Below are 19311 nucleotides of genomic sequence, written 5' to 3' on the forward strand. Positions count from 1 at the left end.
GATCTCGCCATCACGGTTGACAACTCCATTGTGTCCTCCTCCCAGAGCGCTAAGAACCTTGGCGTGATCCTGGACAACACCCTGTCGTTCTCAACTAACATCAAGGCGGTGGCCCGTTCTTGTAGGTTCATGCTCTACAACATCCGCAGAGTACGACCCTGCCTCACACAGGAAGCAGCGCAGGTCCTAATCCAGGCACTTGTCATCTCCCGTCTGGATTACTGCAACTCGCTGTTGGCTGGGCTCCCTGCCTGTGCCATTAAACCCCTACAACTCATCCAGAACACCGCAGCCCATCTGGTGTTCAACCTTCCCAAGTTCTCTCACGTCACCCCGCTCCTCCGCTCTCTCCACTGGCTTCCAGTTGAAGCTCGCATCCGCTACAAGACCATGGTGCTTGCCTACGGAGCTGTGAGGGGAACGGCACCTCAGTACCTCCAGGCTCTGATCAGGCCCTACACCCAAACAAGGGCACTGCGTTCATCCACCTCTGGCCTGCTCGCCTCCCTACCACTGAGGAAGTACAGTTCCTGCGCAGCCCAGTCAAAACTGTTCGCTGCTCTGGCCCCCCAATGGTGGAACAAACTCCCTCAAGACGCCAGGACAGCGGAGTCAATCACCACCTTCCGGAGACACCTGAAACCCCACCTCTTTCAGGAATACCTAGGATAGGATAAAGTAATCCTTCTCACCCCCCCCCTTAAAATATTTAGATGCACTATTGTAAAGTGGCTGTTCCACTGGATGTCTTAAGGTGAACGCACCAATTTGTAAGTCGCTCTGGATAAGAGCGTCTGCTAAATGACTTAAATGTAAATGTAAATACCCAAGAAGACTCGAGGCTATAATCGCTGTCAAAGGAGCTTCAACAAAGTACTGAGTAAAGGGTCTGAATACTTATGCAAATGTGATATTTCCGTTTTTTTATTTCTAATACATTTGCAAAAATGCCTAAAAACCTGTTTTTGCTTTGTCATGTTGGGGTATTGTATGTAGATTGATGAGGATTGTTTTTATTCAGTAGTCTGAATACTTTCCAAATACACTGTAAGTATATGTTATTTGATTTTGATCACAGGTCCACACCTTATTAATGTACATCACACTGCCAATGAACAGTCCCACTCGCTTAACCAGACCATAGTAGTCAGTCTTATCAACAATACATACAAGGATAGCAAGTAGACAAGCTACAAACAAGGTATCGTCATAAGCATCAGACAATCTATTGCACAAAGGTTTCGTTTATGAATGGCTTTTAGTGCCTAATACGGTGCTTTCCCTGTGTGTGTGTGTGTGTGTGTATGTGATGCTGTGCTCTGCTTGTCTGGCCTGCGTTACTACTCAGCATCCCTTCTCTTTCTCTCTTGCTGTGAACACATACTCTATTTTAGCTCTTAAATAATTTAACAGGAAGCATCCCTTTGAAAACACACCCTGACTCAGACAATGTGACCAGGCACCACTGCGGCACCTCAGGTTTTTCATACACACTCACTAAAGTCTGTGTTTAGCTCCACTTTTGCCTTTCCCTCTTATACACGTTTCCCAACAACTGTAATATATAGCATCTTGTCCTGTGAAAGATATTAAACTATATAGTGTACTGTGTCAAATTCAATGATGTGCCTCCTCCTCCCCCCTCCCCCCTCCCATAAATCTCTATTGGAGCATCGTCCTGAGTGTCCTTGCCTGATTGGTCTGATCAATGCAGCTGGTGAGAGGGAGGGTGGGGGCAGCCCTCCCATAATACGGTTAGCATGCTGCTCTGAAGGTCTATGTTTACAGGAGAGATTAGGAGAGCCCTGCCTCACTCCAGTGTGGACTGCTCTGAGCGTGGTTGCTGCAGAAATCACTCTCTCACGCGCGCTGCTCGTAGGCTTCACTCACTCACTCACTCACTCACTCACTCACTCACTCACTCACCACTCACTCTACTCTCTCTGGTCCTGCGACTCTTGCCTCCTTCCCTGCTGTGACTCACTGAGTGGAGGCAGTTTGAGGAAGAGGCTGCAGCTCTAGCCACTCCAGAACAGGCAAGCCGCCAGAGCTCATCAGCAGCCAGGGCCGCTGTGCTGTCGAATACCTGTCCGAGGACAGGACCCCCTCTCCCTCCCAGGACCCCAGTGGACTGACAACATGTGCGACTGTTTGCACCTGGCCTTCCCCAACTGGCACGGCTCGCCGGGAACGGGTGGGCATCCCTCTCTCTCTCATCTCTCTGTTTCTATGTGGTCCTAAACTATTCCCTGATTTAGCACCCGAGCTCAGCAGAGCTGTGTGAGTGAGTGTGTTGGGAGGCTGGTGCTGCTGAGAGTAGAGTGCTGAGTCATGCTGCTGACCTGCTGCTTGCCTGCCTGCAGTATGTGGATGGGTGTGTCTGCAGTGTGTTGTCTGGGTGAGCCTACATCATAGGGATGCACTTGATGTGTTTACATACAGTGGGGCAAAAAAGTATTTAGTCAGCCACCAATTGTGCAAGTTCTCCCACTTAAAAAGATGAGAGAGGCCTGTAATTTTAATAATAGGTACACTTCAACTATGAGAGACAAAATGAGGAAAAAATACAGAAAATCACATTGTAGGATTTTTAATGAATTTATTTGCAAATTATGGTGGAAAATAAGTATTTGGTCAATAACAAAAGTTTATCTCAATACTTTGTTATATACCCTTTGTTGGCAATGACAGAGGTCAAACGTTTTCTGTAAGTCTTCACAAGGTTTTCACACACTGTTGCTGGTATTTTGGCCCATTCCTCCATGCAGATCTCCTCTAGAGCAGTGATGTTTGGAGGCTGTTGCTGGGCAACACAGACTTTCAACTCCCTCCAAAGATTTTCTATGGTGTTGAGATCTGGAGACTGGCTAGGCCACTCCAGGACCTTGAAATGCTTCTTACAAAGCCACTCCTTCGTTGCCCGGGCAGTGTGTTTGGGATCATTGTCATGCTGAAAGACCCAGCCACGTTTCATCTTCAATGCCATTGCTGGTGGAAGGAGGTTTTCACTCAAAATCTCACGATACATGGCCCCATTCATTATTTCCTTTACACGGATCAGTCGTCCTGGTCCCTTTGCAGAAAAACAGCCCCAAAGCATGATGTTTCCACCCCCATGCTTCCCAGTAGGTATGGTGTTCTTTGGATGCAACTCAGCATTCTTTGTCCTCCAAAAACTACGAGTTGAGTTTTTACCCCAAAAATATTTTTTGGTTTCATCTGACCATATGACATTCTCCCAATCTTCCTCTGGATCATCCAAATGCTCTCTAGCAAACTTCAGACGGGCCTGGACATGTACTGGCTTAAGCAGGGGGACACGTCTGGCACTGCAGGATTTGAGTCCCTGGCGGCGTAGTGTGTTACTGATGGTAGGCTTTGTTACTTTGGTCCCAGCTCTCTGCAGGTCATTCACTAGGTTCCCCTGTGTAGTTATGGGATTTTTGCTCACCGTTCTTGTGATCATTTTGACCCCACAGGGTGAAATCTTGCGTGGAGCCCCAGATCGAGGGAGATTATCAGTGGTCTTGTATGTCTTCCATTTCCTAATAATTGCTCCCACAGTTGATTTCTTCAAACCAAGCTGCTTACCTATTGCAGATTCAGTCTTCCCAGCCTGGTGCAGGTCTACAATTTTGTTTCTGGTGTCCTTTGACAGCTCTTTGGTCTTGGCCATAGTGGAGTTTGGAGTGTGACTGTTTGAGGTTGTGGACAGGTGTCTTTTATACAGATAACAAGTTCAAACGTTAATACAGGTAAAGAGTGGAGGATAGAGGAGCCTCTTATAGAAGAAGTTACAGGTCTGTGAGAGCCAGAAATCGTGCTTGTTTGTAGGTGACCAAATACTTATTTTCCACCATAATTTGCAAATAAATTCATTAAAAATGCTACAATGTGATTTTCTGGATTTCTTTTTCTCATTTTGTCTGTCATAGTTGAAGTGTACCTATGATGAAAATTACAGGCCTCTCTCATCCTTTTAAGTGGGAGAACTTGCACAATTGGTGGCTGACTAAAAACTTTTTTGCCCCACTGTAAGTTGATGTACTTTTTCCTGGTGTATAGTCATTAACCGAGAGCCCATGCAGAATGCATCAAAAGATGAGTGTAATCTGTCATTCACAATGTAAACATAACTCATTTAAGTTTCATATAGAAGCAAATTCTGGAGGACAAACACATTGAGAGTTTGTATCACAGCGCATGCTTGCTTGAACTAACTAAAGTGTATTCAGTTTTGCAAGCATTTTGTTGAAAGGTTAAGAAGTAATTTAGGTTATCTTTAGTTGAAATTGTGATAATAAAACATTCTTTATGGTCAATGAGAATATGTTGTGCCTTTCCAATGTTAGCAATGGCCTTTGTTTTTCTTTAGATGCTAGATTTGTGGACATTGTTCTTAGATTTTTACAAACATAACTCTTGTGTCATTGACGTGTTCAAATAATGTTTATTTTTGCCTATTCTCTTGATTTAAATAATTCCATTCACTTGACCTCAAAAGGTTCCAATGCAGACGTTTTTATGTCAATATCATATCCTTTCTGGGTAACAATTAAGTACCTTACTGGGATTGTTTTCAATTTAAAACCTCTTAGATGTAAAGTCCCATGTTTTGGGAACCTGTGTGGTTCTGATACCGGTTCTGACCTGCAATTTTGCTTATTAATCAATCTGTGGACACCATAGATAGAAGTGTCTTGCATTGAGCTGTAGCCCTGATTCTCATGGACACAGGGGTAAGGCCTCTTTTGACTGTGTGAAGCAGGATATGAACTCTGACACCACTTGAAGCTGGGATGTTCCTCCTACCATTTCATTCGCTCTTCCAACTGTCCATCAACTGAACGCTACGTCACAGTGCCTAATAATGCATATGCCTGCAATCCTTACACCGTAGCGCAGCAAGAGAGAGTCATTTAGCGGCACTAGCACATTCAGAGATAGAATTATAGCCAGTAATCTAAAGTAATTAATAGATATTAAACAAAAACACTTTCTGTTTGTCATTAACTTGAGATGAAAGGTGAGTTCTTAACGAGTTCAGGAAGCCAAGCTAGAGCTCTGTGAGATGTTCACAGTGATGAGGGCAGATGTTTTGTTCAATAGAAACCTTTAGATAATGAGGAAGGTGAAATCTTATAGTTAGTCATTTTACAATGTGATTAAACTCTATTTAGAAATCCTATATATGTCATTTCAAGCCTTATTCATACTCATATTCAGTTTTGTTGAATAGGAAATGGTGTATCGCTGCAGAATGCTGTGGTAGCCATGCTGGTTAAGTGTACCTTGAATGGAATCATGTAGTAACCATAACAGTCTAAAACAATCTTTTATATTTGAGATTTATTTTGATTTTTTATTTTACCTTTATTTAACCAGGCAAGTCAGTTAAGAACACATTCTTATTTTCAATGACGGCCTGGGAACAGTGGGTTAACTGCCTGTTCAGGGGCAGAACGACAGATTTGTACCTTGTCAGCTCGGGGGTTTGAACTCACAACCTTCCGGTTACTAGTCCAACGCTCTAACCACTAGGCTACCCTGCCGCCTTTACTTCTTCAAAGTAGCCACCCTTTACCTTGATGACAGCTTTGCACACTCTTGGCATTCTCTCAACTAGCTTCATGAGGTAGTCACCTGGAATGCATTTCAATTAACAGGTGTGCCTTCTTAAAAGTTAATTTGTGGAATTTCTTTCCTTCCTAATGCGTTTGAGCCAATCAGTTGTGTTGTGACAAGGTAGGGGTGGTATACAGAAGATAGCCCTATTTGATAAAAGACCAAGTCCATATTATGGCAAGAACAGCTCAAATAAGCAAAGAGAAATGACAGTCCATCGTTACTTTAAGATATGAAGGTCAGTCAATCCTGAAAATTTCAAGAACTTTGAAAGTTTCTTCAAGTGCAGTCACAAAAACCATCAAGCGCTTTGATGAAACTGGCTCTCATGAGGACCGCTACAGGAAAGGAAGACCCAGAGTTACCTCTGCTGTAGAGGATAAGTTCATTAGAGTTACCAGCCTCAGAAATTGCAGGACAAATAAATACTTCAAAGAGTTCAAGTAACAGACACATCTCAACATCAACTGTTTTGAGGAGACTGCGTGAATCAGACCTTCATCGTTGAATTTCTGCAAAGAAACCACTACTAAAGTACACCAATAAAAAGAAGAGACTTGCTTGGGCCAAGAAACACGAGCAATTGGTCTGATGAGTCCAAATTTGATATTTTTGGTTCCAACTGCTGTGTCTTGGTGAGACACAGAGTAGGTGAACGTATGATCTCCGCATGTGTGGTTCCCACCGTGAAGCATGAAGGAGGAGGTGTGATGGTGTGGGGGTGCTTTGCTGCATGGCCCCCCAGCTCGTGGCCCCCCTGCACTGCATGTGTACACCAGTGTTTAATGTGTCAAACTTTTGTACAAAAAGTGCTGTACTTGGGTACAGGTTCAAAGTTACTGAGAAAATGTCATTCCTAGGTCTGGGAGGGACAGAAGTGGAGGTGGGGCAGAGATAGGGATGGTAGAATGAGATATACAGTAATTGCCCTCTCCCCTGAGCAGAAACCTGTGTCAAATACTGGCCCAGATTTAGTGTGATGGGAGGTCCACTTAGCATTAAAGCCCATTGAAAGTCCATTTATGGTATCATCCATGATATCATCAATTAAACACCATAGACATTGACAATCTCTTACAGACAGTCTGGGGAATATTGCTGACTTTTATAGACATATTATTGTACTTTGCCCCTCTGCATAGAAGTGGTGGTAAGCAGTACTGGTCCCATTAGAGGATGGGTGTTCACACTGTTGTTTGCTTTTTCAATCTATGCCTATGAGATGTATTGTCTCCAGTATCTTAATGACTTCTCCCTGTGGGGCAATTTTTAAAAATCATATTGGGAGGGTATATGTGGGAATAGGGGCAAATTCTGATAGTTGAATTCTAAAACCACGATGAAACTCCTATCACGTTAGGTGAGAATGAATAAATGTTCTGGCCTGCTCGATTTAAAGCATGCGGGATCGCAGTCCCATGTCCACATAATCCATGGGGAAAATCCTATTTAGATTTTTTTCCTCCTTTTGAATGCAAACAAGCCCCCCCCCCCCCCCCCCCCAGAAGAAGGAGCTTGTGTCTTATTCAAATTGGGTAGGAATTATGTCTGTCTTCTCTGTAAATGAGCACCATGTAATTAGTTTGGTTAATGAGCTGAGCTCAGGGTCCTACCAGGTGCAGGGCCTATGAGGAAAAAAACAAACTCTAATGGTTATAAAAGTGGTCATGGGTCGCTGGTTATGTTCAGAGAGAAGTTGTTTGATAAAGTTGTTAGTGGAACATGTATGCCGTAGTAATCCAGGTTTTTTAGTATAACATCATTTCTTTGAGGGTATATAAAATTACAAAATAGTTGTTTAGCCACTGTTGAGATTATGTGATTATGAATGGCCTTCCACATTTCAAGGTGCACTTTTCCAGCTAGACGTGGCCTTGAGAGTGACCACACCCAAAGACAATGGTGCGGTTGCACCCCACATGAGTCATGTAAGATTAACTCCATGAAATGTTGCACAATTTCAGAGATTTGTAAATAAACTTGAACATTGAGGGGACCTTTTTAAAAATCTTGTACAGTGAGGGAGAGATTGTTGGCAAATCTAAAGCGTGCAAAAAAATATATTTGTTTGTAATCACATAAACCTCAATGTGCAATCACACCAACCACATTGTAAAACTGTGTAACTAATTACACCTGCCATACAGTATGCAATTACTATGTCAACACATTTTGTAGGGACACCTCATTTAAAGTAGGGCAGAAAGTGAATTCATGTGGATAATTTGGTAAATAGTGTGTGTCACCATATCACCTTTCTGCAGCACCCATATGACAAATATTTGAGTAAGGAGTTTCTTCACGTTTAGTGCCAGTTTTAGGTACAGGAATATATGCCAGCCCCTGTAAAGGAAATAGAATATAACATGAACATCAGCATTTTCTGGTCTTTTTTTAATGGAGATATCAATTTGTAGGATTGTCCAGCTTCATACCACAATAAAGGAATTATCCTGAGAAGGGAATTCTCTTAGGAGGGAACACTGCTTTATAGTGTACAAATCTATTTCTCTCTACCATTGCATGTAGTTGTATTTAGCATTTTGCTACAAGTTATAAAGGGAGCAAATTGATTTTAAGCATCCACTTCTGTTCAGCTCACACAGGTAGAGTTCCCTTGTTCCTCAGAGAACACTGAACCCACTGTCTCTACATGTCATAACCCTCTCCAGCATTACCTTCCCCTCTGACTATGTACAGATGCTGATAGTCATTCAATCTGAAGACAAATGTGTGTGAATAAGTCCCTGTGAGATGAGAGTGGAAATGACTAAAGACCATAAACTTGACATAGTTTTTCTATTCATAGCTGCAGTGTACATTCCTTGTGCGAGTGGAAAGGGTTATAATACACAGACATAAATCCGGTCAATTTACATTTATGTTGGAGAACATTCACACCTTTCTGAGAATTAATTTAAAATATGATTTGCAACTCTCCAATCCTGACTGTCTCCTCCTGTGTTACTCATACTGTTACAAGATTGATCTAGATTAGAAGGCCGTATCCACCCTTATATGTCTATCAGAGGCTGGTCACTGGGAGCAAAAACAAAACAGCTATGTTGGCAGTTTCATTCAGTCTGTTGGTCCACAGTGGAATCTGGGTGAGGCAGTATTAACAGGATAAATTAGGTTGCTAGTGTGGCTTAGAGGGTGACATTTTTCCTTCAGGTAAGTGCTCTCTATATAATAATTTCTTTATGACATTGTTTTCATGTGCTTGGATTAGCTATGTTGGAAAAGCAAACGTAGTAGTATTGATGGCCATTTAGCAGACACTTTGATGCTATTACTGAGGGGCAGAATTTTTTCCTGAGGTACAGACGGTTATATTGATCTGCTAATACAGGACTAGTAAAGGCCCAGTGCACAACTTTTGTGAAAAAAATACAAATATTTTAATTTAGATATTTTTCTTATTACAGATTTTTCAGGGGGTGCCGCAACACCCTCAGCACCCCTACTTCCCGCAGCTATGTACCTTGATAGAAAATGACTTAAGTAAAAGGGAAAGTCACCCAATAAAATACTACTTGAGTAAAAGTCTAAAAGTATTTGGTTTAAATGTACTTAAGTACTATGATGGAAAACATACTAAATTGTCATACTTTAGTAAAAGTGAAAAGTAAATGCTACACATCAAATTCTTTATATTAAAGGTGCACTATGCAGATGTATACAACTGAAAAGTAAAAGATGCAAAAAACAAAACTTAATAAGGGAAGCATAGAAATAGTGCACATAGAATAGATCTACCGCTTCTTAGATTTGCTGTGCGCCATAATGACTGTATAAAATAAATAATTCAAATACTGAGCTATATTGTATGCAAAGAAAATGGGGAAATTATTTTATTTTATACTAATACAATTGCTCAGAGAAAGATTTTGTTTAAGAAGTTATATATTTTTCTCTCAAAAAGGTAGGGGTCCAAATTATTAACAGCCCTAAAGATTCTTATAAATTAAGTCGTCAAAAGTTGAGTATTTGGTCCCATATTCCTAGCAATGACAACATCAAACTTGTTGGATGCATTTGCAGTTAGTTTTGATTGTGTTTCAGATTATTTTGTGCCCAATAGAAATTCATGGTAAATAATGTAGTGTCATTTTTGAGTCACTTTTATTATAAATAAGGATAGAATGTTTCTAAACACTTCTACATTCATGTGGATGCTACCATGATTATGGATACTTCTGATTAGAATCGTGAATAATGTTGAGTGAAAAAGATAGAGAGGGTCAAAGATCATACCCCCAAGATTAGAGGGTCAATAAAATTAAAATAAGTAAAGTAAAGAACAGATTTCCCCCCAAAATGACTTACCACGGCTCATAAGGTACTTTCTAAGGGAATGACACACCCTTTCCATAGGAAGTTCCCACACTTATACACACAAACTCACAAGTGCACACACAAGATTGTGTACACAGAAAAGTGTGAGGTCTAAGGTCTGAGATCTAAAATACTGTGGTAAGAACTATTTGTACTCAATGAGGAAGTTGTTGAACATGTTAATGAACACTTGTTTTTGCAACACGGTTATACTGAAAGCACTGACCACTGGTCAGACAGATCATTGTTCACCCAGTAGGCACAACATTGACTTTAAAAGGATATTACCACAGAATGCTCAGAATTTATAAGCAAATTACACTTGCATTTTGATGAGAGAACCTGTTTGTAGAAAAGTAATAGGTACCATCACACGGTTGAATGCTCTCGTACACTTTATTGCTTGCAACGTTTAGACCGGAACACATATCAAACATGTTTACTTGCCTAAGTCAATCGATATCACATACAGTATCTCAGAAAGCAAAATCAGCATTGGATAGGCCTAATGCCGAGCGGGGAAGTGATCTCGACTGTATCCTTGTTACAGCATATTTTACAGATAATCGTGATTTTCACATCAACATGAAAAGTGTTTCTACAACCCCACTGCTACTTCAGCCTACTGCAACATCTGATTTTGTGAGACACCCCAGCTTTTCACCACTGCTTTTCACCACTGCAGTGATCTGACCAGTGACTTACAGAGGCCTATTGTGATATGAAGCTTCAGATTTGTCCAACCATTGAGGGTACTCAGCAGCTAATATGACCCTATTGACACCATCATTTGTTTGTGAATAGTTGTTTTATTTCTCAGAAATTGTGGCATCACGGCAGGGTAACTTAACAACAGACAATATGATCACAGCATGATTGTGTATCATGGATGATGGTAATAATAACAATCACATTGATCAGGATTATATCATTTCAAAACTGCACTCTCTCACCTACTTTAGACTTCAAGGCTAGCCAGCCACACTGGCTGTAAGTCAAATCTCCAGATCGATTGAGTGGATCATTTAACAGGCGCTGCAGAAGCTGGTTCCTTTGGGAATTCTTGCCAGGAAGAACTTCCAATAATCTCCTCCTGGGTTCCAGTTTCTCAAAACAATTCTGCTCCCATGGTAAGACAGGCAGAGAGGATCAGTCAGTCTAGGACTCGGTTTTGTCAAATACATCTGAATTATTTTGTTCTTGTAATATCAAGATAATATTCACTATACATGTGAACAAAACATTGAAATCCTCTCTAATACCTGACCTATCTAATGATAGATATTCTGAGACTTAACCTTTTGACAACTGTAGTGGTTTACCTTGATCTAAATATGCTCTTACGGTTTTTTCTTCTTGGTTTTGAATAGGGGCCGGACGAAGGCTGAAGGGACCAGAGCCTGACACGGTGGATGATTCAGTGAGTGGATATACTGATATGAAAAACCCATTGCTTGCATGTGTGGACATCATGTGAATACTAAAGACTATGGGAAAGACACAACTTAAATTAGAATTTTTAATTCATCCCTATATAGCAACAAAATGAAATATACATATTTTTTTTCCAGATATGTGAAGAGCCATCTGAATTTATAGAGGGGGAGAGACCTCGCCCACAAGGATCCTCCCCTGTAGATGAATACCCTGAGACTGACGAATACACTGACATTGACAAACAGGTACGATACTTTATATTTCAACCAACCATGGTGATTTGTAGTTTGAATTTTGTCAGACACTCTGATTCATTTAACATTCCTTTTAGGGTGGAGGTGGGAGTGGCAAGAAAGGAAAGAGGGGTTTTGGGTCCCTTTTTGAAAAGCGCTCCCCTGCCAAGATGAGTGAACTGGAGGTCAGACATGTCTGCATTATATTGAACTCATGCAGAAGCATTGTTTCAGGTTGTCATTGGTGGTACATAAACATGTAAAAAATATATTTCTCTTCATTTTTTCCTGGAAACTCAGAGCTCAGAGTCGGGAGTGATTGTGAGAATGGCAAAAGAGACATGTGCCGAGGGTCTTGTTGTGAGCGGAGGAGGGAAGGAGGGCATCTTCATTAAGGAAGTGAGGCCAGAGTCCCCAGCCTCAAAGCTTCTTAGTGTACATGAGGGTAAGCAGACAACTAGCTCATACCATGCTCTTTCAGAAGTTGAAAATTGCCTTTAGAGTCTGTAGTCAAGACATATTGGTGAAATGTGCAGTGAAATGGGTGAAATGTGCAGTGAAATGGGTGAAATGTGAAGTAATGGAGGCAAGATTGCTTTTGCTATCCAGGGTGAGAGACTCTTTAATATGACTCTTTGATATGCTTGTTCAACAGTTCAAATGGGGATTTATTGATCTTTCTATGTCTTCCTTTTGTTCATTCAGGTGATCAGATACTCAGTGCCACAGTGTATTTTGACGATGTTAAATATGAAGATGCCCTTCAGATATTGGAACATGCACAGCCTTACAAGATGGAGTTACTTCTGAAACGCAAACCAATAAAGATATCCACCCTTGAGAGTGAACCAGCCCTTGAATCCCAAGTAACTATCACTATGTTTTTTTTCTGGATCTGTAGAGTAGTGTTATGTCTTTGGCTCTTTTTCTCATGAAGCAATCAATCAACATTTCACTTTTTTTTATCCTACAGGTGGAACAAGGTTCCTCTCTGGAAATGAGGGGACATTCAAAGACAAAAAGGCACGGTGACCGAATCTCTTGGCCCAACTTCCCCTCCTTTAGCAAAAGTCGAAAGTCCCATTTTAAGAGGTCTCACAGTACCGCAGATGCAGATGATCAGAGGAAGCTGGAGCTGAGCCCAACAACAAGTGACACAGAGTCGCCAATCAAATCTCAGGAGGCTGTCAAGGGCAGGACAAAGAAGCAGAAGATAAAATTGTCAAGTCTAAAGATGAAGGGCCGCAAGAGCAGGTCTGTTGAACAGTCGGGCCAGGACACAGACATACTAACTGTAGAATGTGCGCAAGTTATGGAAATCCAACAGAGTCAAGATGACATATACTCACTGGATGGTCTAGAGAGCACATCAGGAGAAACACCTCAAGTATATGTGTTTGAATCAGAATCAGAAAAAATGGAATCCACCAAGATAAAAAATGAATGCTCTCTTCCGGACCTGACAGGCTCGGAAAACAAACAGCACAAGGTAGAACTCATCAGACTGGACAAAACTTTGAAAACCACAGACATAACAGTTGCTTTTGCTGATCAAGAGAGTCCCTTAACCAAGACATCTCTGGAGGAAAAGAAAAAGAAGAAAGAGAAGAAAGAGAGGTCAGAACTAAAGTTTAGGATCAAGGGAAAGGAGACAAAAGACAAACACAAGCAAGAAAAACATGTAAAATCATCCCCAAAAAGCATGAAGATACCAGGAGCAGATATCATAACATCTGATCTGTCTGCACATGACAATACCTTGCTGATTCCAACTATAGTATCACATATTAAGCTGATGGAGCGTCAACTGCCAATTGACATGTCAGATGTAGGACTTATCAGGAAATCCCCTCAGATTGGACAAGAACGAGACTTGAAAGAAACATATGTTAAAACAAATTTAAATGCACAGGAAATGCATGCTAAGGTCACCAGTATTACAATGGAACCTGACTTGCAGATGGAAATACGGGCTTTAAAGTTACCTACAGAGACAAGCATTGATGACGCTTTAGTACAAATTGGTACAAGGACTGCTACCAAGTTCAAGCTGCCAAGGGAGGACCTTGCTGACTTTGTTACTGCTGAACCTATAAAAATGACAGACGTGAGGATTGTAAAAATGGATGTGAAAAGCCTTAAAGTTGAGGATAGGGGGTTGAAGATACTTCCAAACCGTGATGATATTGAGATCCCCGGCATGGAAGATGCATCATCAACTGGCACCAAAACCCCAGTGATCAAACAGCCTAAAACGGCATTCACTCTTCCTGTTGAAGAAATTCAGGCGCAGACTGTTCAGATGGTTATAGACGTTGACAGAGTTAAAGAGGCTGTCTCCAAATTGCCAGGGTTCAAGCTGCCAAAGGGTGACACCTTAGGACTGCCTGCTCATCAAGAAATCACAAAGACAGATGTGAATGCAGAAAGAGTCAATGTGACAGTAGAAAACACCCTGTCTAAAATCACAGACATAAAGGCACAGTTGGACACATATGTCAAAAAGACTGACATAAATGCTTCACCTGAGAAGTTGAGCAGGAGCTCAGTTACCACAATCAAATTGCCAAAGAACCAACTTTCTGATCTAGGTGCTCATGAACCTATTACTATGACAGAAATATACCATAAAGAAAGAAAAGAGGAAGCTGGAAGGACCAATGAGGTTGAAATCCAAATTGAACTCCATAAACGAGAGAACGTGGAGATACCTGGAATGGAAAATATACATCAAAAAGGATCTCCCAACCAAGTGGAAAGGGAAAAAGAGTTGGCAGTACCAGTACCTGAGTGGCCAACCATCAAAGCCGAGGAGTCAAATGTAATTCCTTACACTAAAGGATTAGATAAGAAGTCAAAGAAAGCAAAGATGTCAATGCCTGCTCCAAATGTCGCCGTAGGTGTACCTGATGTGGAAAAGGACATTAAGGTTCAAGGAACTGAAATACCAGAACCCAAACTGACAATGTCAGAAATTAACATTGAAAAGCCAAGGGTTGATATTAAAAGTCCAAATGAAGATGTGGATGTCAATCTTAAAAAACTTGAAATGTTCACTTTAACAGAAATCAAAGTGCAGGTCCAACCACCTAGCGTTGAACTCAAAGTGCCTTCTGGTGAAGTTGAAATACCTGAGGGAGCGGCTAAGGAAATTGATGTAAAAATAAAAAAGCCACAGATGTCATTTGGATGGTTTTCAAAACCAGAAGTGAAAGCACCCGAGGTTGATATCAGTCTTACAAACGTGGATATTTCACTTCCAGAAGGAAAGGTGGAGGTCAAAGAGCCAGACGTGGAAATTAAATCTCCAGAAGGTCAAATTAAAATGAAACATGATATTGAGCTTGAGGGACAAGGAAGTCAATTTAAATTACCCAAATTTGGATTTTCAAAACCTGAAGTGAAAGCACCAGAGGTTGATATCAGTCTTCCAGAGGTGGATATTTCTCTTCCTGAGGGAAAGGTGGAGGTCAAAGAGCCAGAGGTGGAAATGAAAACTCCAGAGATTCCAGTTGATGTGAAAGATACCGTAGGCTCCCCCTCAAGATTCAAAATGCCAACTTTAAAATTCCCTAAATTTGGAGCAGCTTCTCCAAATGTCACAATAGAGGTACCTGATTTGGACAAGGACATCAAGGTTCATGGAACTGAAATACCTGAACCCAAGCTGGCAATATCAGCATTTAACATTGAAAAGCCAAGTGTTGACCTTAAAGGTCCATCTATAGATGTCAATCGTAAAAAAAATGAAAATGTCACTTTACCAGAGGTCAAAATGAACGTCCAACCACCAAGCATTGAACTCAAAGTGCCTTCTGGTGAAGTTGAAATGCCTGAGGGAGCTGCTCCAGAAATGGATGTAAAAATGAAAAAGCCCAGGATGTCATTTGGATGGTTTTCAAAACCAGAAGCGAAAGCACCCGAGGTTGATGTCAGTCTTACAAACGTGGATTTTTCACTTCCAGACGGAAAGGTGGAGGTCAAAGAGCCAGACGTGGAAATGAAATCTCCAGATGTTCAAATTGAAATGAAACATGATTTTGAGCTTGAGGGACAAGGAAGTAAATTTAAATTACCAAAATTTGGACTCTCATTGCCAAGAGTTAAAGGTCCTGAAATTGGCTTAAGTCTGTCAAAGACAGATGTAGATGTTGACTTACCAGAGGGAAGAGCAGACCTCCAACTACCTGATGTGGAAGTCGGAGTGCCCTCTGTTGAAGTTGAAATACCAGAAGCAGGTTCTAAAGATATTGATGTGAAAATGAGAAAGCCAAGAATGTCATTCCCCAAATTTGGATTTTCAAAACCTGAAGTGAAAGCACCAGAGGTTGATATCAGTCTTCCAGAGGTGGATATTTCTCTTCCTGAGGGAAAGGTGGAGGTCAAAGAGCCAGAGGTGGAAATGAAAACTCCAGAGATTCAAGTTGATGTGAAAGATACCGTAGGCTCCCCCTCAAGATTCAAAATGCCAACTTTAAAATTCCCTAAATTTGGAGCAGCTTCTCCAAATGTCACAATAGAGGTACCTGATTTGGACAAGGACATCAAGGTTCATGGAACTGAAATACCTGAACCCAAGCTGACAATATCAGCATTTAACATCGAAAAGCCAAGTGTTGACCTTAAAGGTCCATCTATAGATGTCAATCGTAAAAAAAATGAAAATGTCACTTTACCAGAGGTCAAAATGAACGTCCAACCACCAAGCATTGAACTCAAAGTGCCTTCTGGTGAAGTTGAAATGCCTGAGGGAGCTGCTCCAGAAATGGATGTAAAAATGAAAAAGCCCAGGATGTCATTTGGATGGTTTTCAAAACCAGAAGCGAAAGCACCCGAGGTTGATGTCAGTCTTACAAACGTGGATTTTTCGCTTCCAGACGGAAAGGTGGAGGTCAAAGAGCCAGACGTGGAAATGAAATCTCCAGATGTTCAAATTGAAATGAAACATGATATTGAGCTTGAGGGACAAGGAAGTAAATTTAAATTACCAAAATTTGGACTCTCATTGCCAAGAGTTAAAGGTCCTGAAATTGGCTTAAGTCTGTCAAAGACAGATGTAGATGTCGACTTACCAGAGGGAAGAGCAGACCTCCAACTACCTGATGTGGAAGTCGGAGTGCCCTCTGTTGAAGTTGAAATACCAGAAGCAGGTTCTAAAGATATTGATGTGAAAATGAGAAAGCCAAGAATGTCATTCCCCAAATTTGGATTTTCAAAACCTGAAGTGAAAGCACCAGAGGTTGATATCAGTCTTCCAGAGGTGGATATTTCTCTTCCTGAGGGAAAGGTGGAGGTCAAAGAGCCAGAGGTGGAAATGAAAACTCCAGAGATTCCAGTTGATGTGAAAGATACCGTAGGCTCCCCCTCAAGATTCAAAATGCCAACTTTAAAATTCCCTAAATTTGGAGCAGCTTCTCCAAATGTCACAATAGAGGTACCTGATTTGGACAAGGACATCAAGGTTCATGGAACTGAAATACCTGAACCCAAGCTGGCAATATCAGGATTTAACATTGAAAAGCCAAGTGTTGACCTTAAAGGTCCATCTATAGATGTCAATCGTAAAAAAAATGAAAATGTCACTTTACCAGAGGTCAAAATGAACGTCCAACCACCAAGCATTGAACTCAAAGTGCCTTCTGGTGAAGTTGAAATGCCTGAGGGAGCTGCTCCAGAAATGGATGTAAAAATGAAAAAGCCCAGGATGTCATTTGGATGGTTTTCAAAACCAGAAGCGAAAGCACCCGAGGTTGATGTCAGTCTTACAAACGTGGATTTTTCACTTCCAGACGGAAAGGTGGAGGTCAAAGAGCCAGACGTGGAAATGAAATCTCCAGATGTTCAAATTGAAATGAAACATGATTTTGAGCTTGAGGGACAAGGAAGTAAATTTAAATTACCAGAATTTGGACTCTCATTGCCAAGAGTTAAAGGTCCTGAAATTGGCTTAAGTCTGTCAAAGACAGATGTAGATGTTGACTTACCAGAGGGAAGAGCAGACCTCCAACTACCTGATGTGGAAGTCGGAGTGCCCTCTGTTGAAGTTGAAATACCAGAAGCAGGTTCTAAAGATATTGATGTGAAAATGAGAAAGCCAAGAATGTCATTCCCCAAATTTGGATTTTCAAAACCTGAAGTGAAAGCACCAGAGGTTGATATCAGTCTTCCAGAGGTGGATATTTCTCTTCCCGAGGGAAAGGTGGAGGTCAAAGAGCCAGAGGTGGAAATGAAAACTCCAGAGATTCAAGTTGATGTGAAAGATACCGTAGGCTCCCCCTCAAGATTCAAAATGCCAACTTTAAAATTCCCTAAATTTGGAGCAGCTTCTCCAAATGTCACAATAGAGGTACCTGATTTGGACAAGGACATCAAGGTTCATGGAACTGAAATACCTGAACCCAAGCTGACAATATCAGCATTTAACATCGAAAAGCCAAGTGTTGACCTTAAAGGTCCATCTATAGATGTCAATCGTAAAAAAAATGAAAATGTCACTTTACCAGAGGTCAAAATGAACGTCCAACCACCAAGCATTGAACTCAAAGTGCCTTCTGGTGAAGTTGAAATGCCTGAGGGAGCTGCTCCAGAAATGGATGTAAAAATGAAAAAGCCCAGGATGTCATTTGGATGGTTTTCAAAACCAGAAGCGAAAGCACCCGAGGTTGATGTCAGTCTTACAAACGTGGATTTTTCGCTTCCAGACGGAAAGGTGGAGGTCAAAGAGCCAGACGTGGAAATGAAATCTCCAGATGTTCAAATTGAAATGAAACATGATATTGAGCTTGAGGGACAAGGAAGTAAATTTAAATTACCAAAATTTGGACTCTCATTGCCAAGAGTTAAAGGTCCTGAAATTGGCTTAAGTCTGTCAAAGACAGATGTAGATGTCGACTTACCAGAGGGAAGAGCAGACCTCCAACTACCTGATGTGGAAGTCGGAGTGCCCTCTGTTGAAGTTGAAATACCAGAAGCAGGTTCTAAAGATATTGATGTGAAAATGAGAAAGCCAAGAATGTCATTCCCCAAATTTGGATTTTCAAAACCTGAAGTGAAAGCACCAGAGGTTGATATCAGTCTTCCAGAGGTGGATATTTCTCTTCCTGAGGGAAAGGTGGAGGTCAAAGAGCCAGAGGTGGAAATGAAAACTCCAGAGATTCAAGTTGATGTGAAAGATACCGTAGGCTCCCCTCAAGATTCAAAATGCCAACTTTAAAATTCCCTAAATTTGGAGCAGCTTCTCCAAATGTCACAATAGAGGTACCTGATTTGGACAAGGACATCAAGGTTCATGGAACTGAAATACCTGAACCCAAGCTGACAATATCAGCATTTAACATCGAAAAGCCAAGTGTTGACCTTAAAGGTCCATCTATAGATGTCAATCGTAAAAAAATGAAAATGTCACTTTACCAGAGGTCAAAATGAACGTCCAACCACCAAGCATTGAACTCAAAGTGCCTTCTGGTGGAGTTGAAATGCCTGAGGGAGCTGCTCCAGAAATGGATGTAAAAATGAAAAAGCCCAGGATGTCATTTGGATGGTTTTCAAAACCAGAAGCGAAAGCACCCGAGGTTGATGTCAGTCTTACAAACGTGGATTTTTCGCTTCCAGACGGAAAGGTGGAGGTCAAAGAGCCAGACGTGGAAATGAAATCTCCAGATGTTCAAATTGAAATGAA

At 41.3% G+C, this 19311-nt stretch overlaps 1 protein-coding gene across 1 annotated transcript; it reads left to right on the forward strand.

The window, feature by feature from the left end:
• The first annotated feature begins 11563 nt into the window (after window positions 1-11563).
• On the forward strand, window positions 11564-19073 carry LOC115146135 (neuroblast differentiation-associated protein AHNAK-like). Its single transcript, XM_029687974.2, is given in 6 exon segments — window positions 11564-11645; window positions 11732-11818; window positions 11934-12078; window positions 12339-12499; window positions 12607-18814; window positions 18817-19073. Coding segments are annotated over 5 exon segments (6771 nt in total). The 5' UTR covers window positions 11564-11645; window positions 11732-11803; the 3' UTR covers window positions 19059-19073.
• Window positions 19074-19311: the final 238 nt, after the last annotated feature.

The sequence above is a fragment of the Oncorhynchus nerka genome, linkage group LG18 (genome assembly GCF_034236695.1).
Source record: "Oncorhynchus nerka isolate Pitt River linkage group LG18, Oner_Uvic_2.0, whole genome shotgun sequence".
Taxonomy (NCBI): domain Eukaryota; kingdom Metazoa; phylum Chordata; class Actinopteri; order Salmoniformes; family Salmonidae; genus Oncorhynchus; species Oncorhynchus nerka.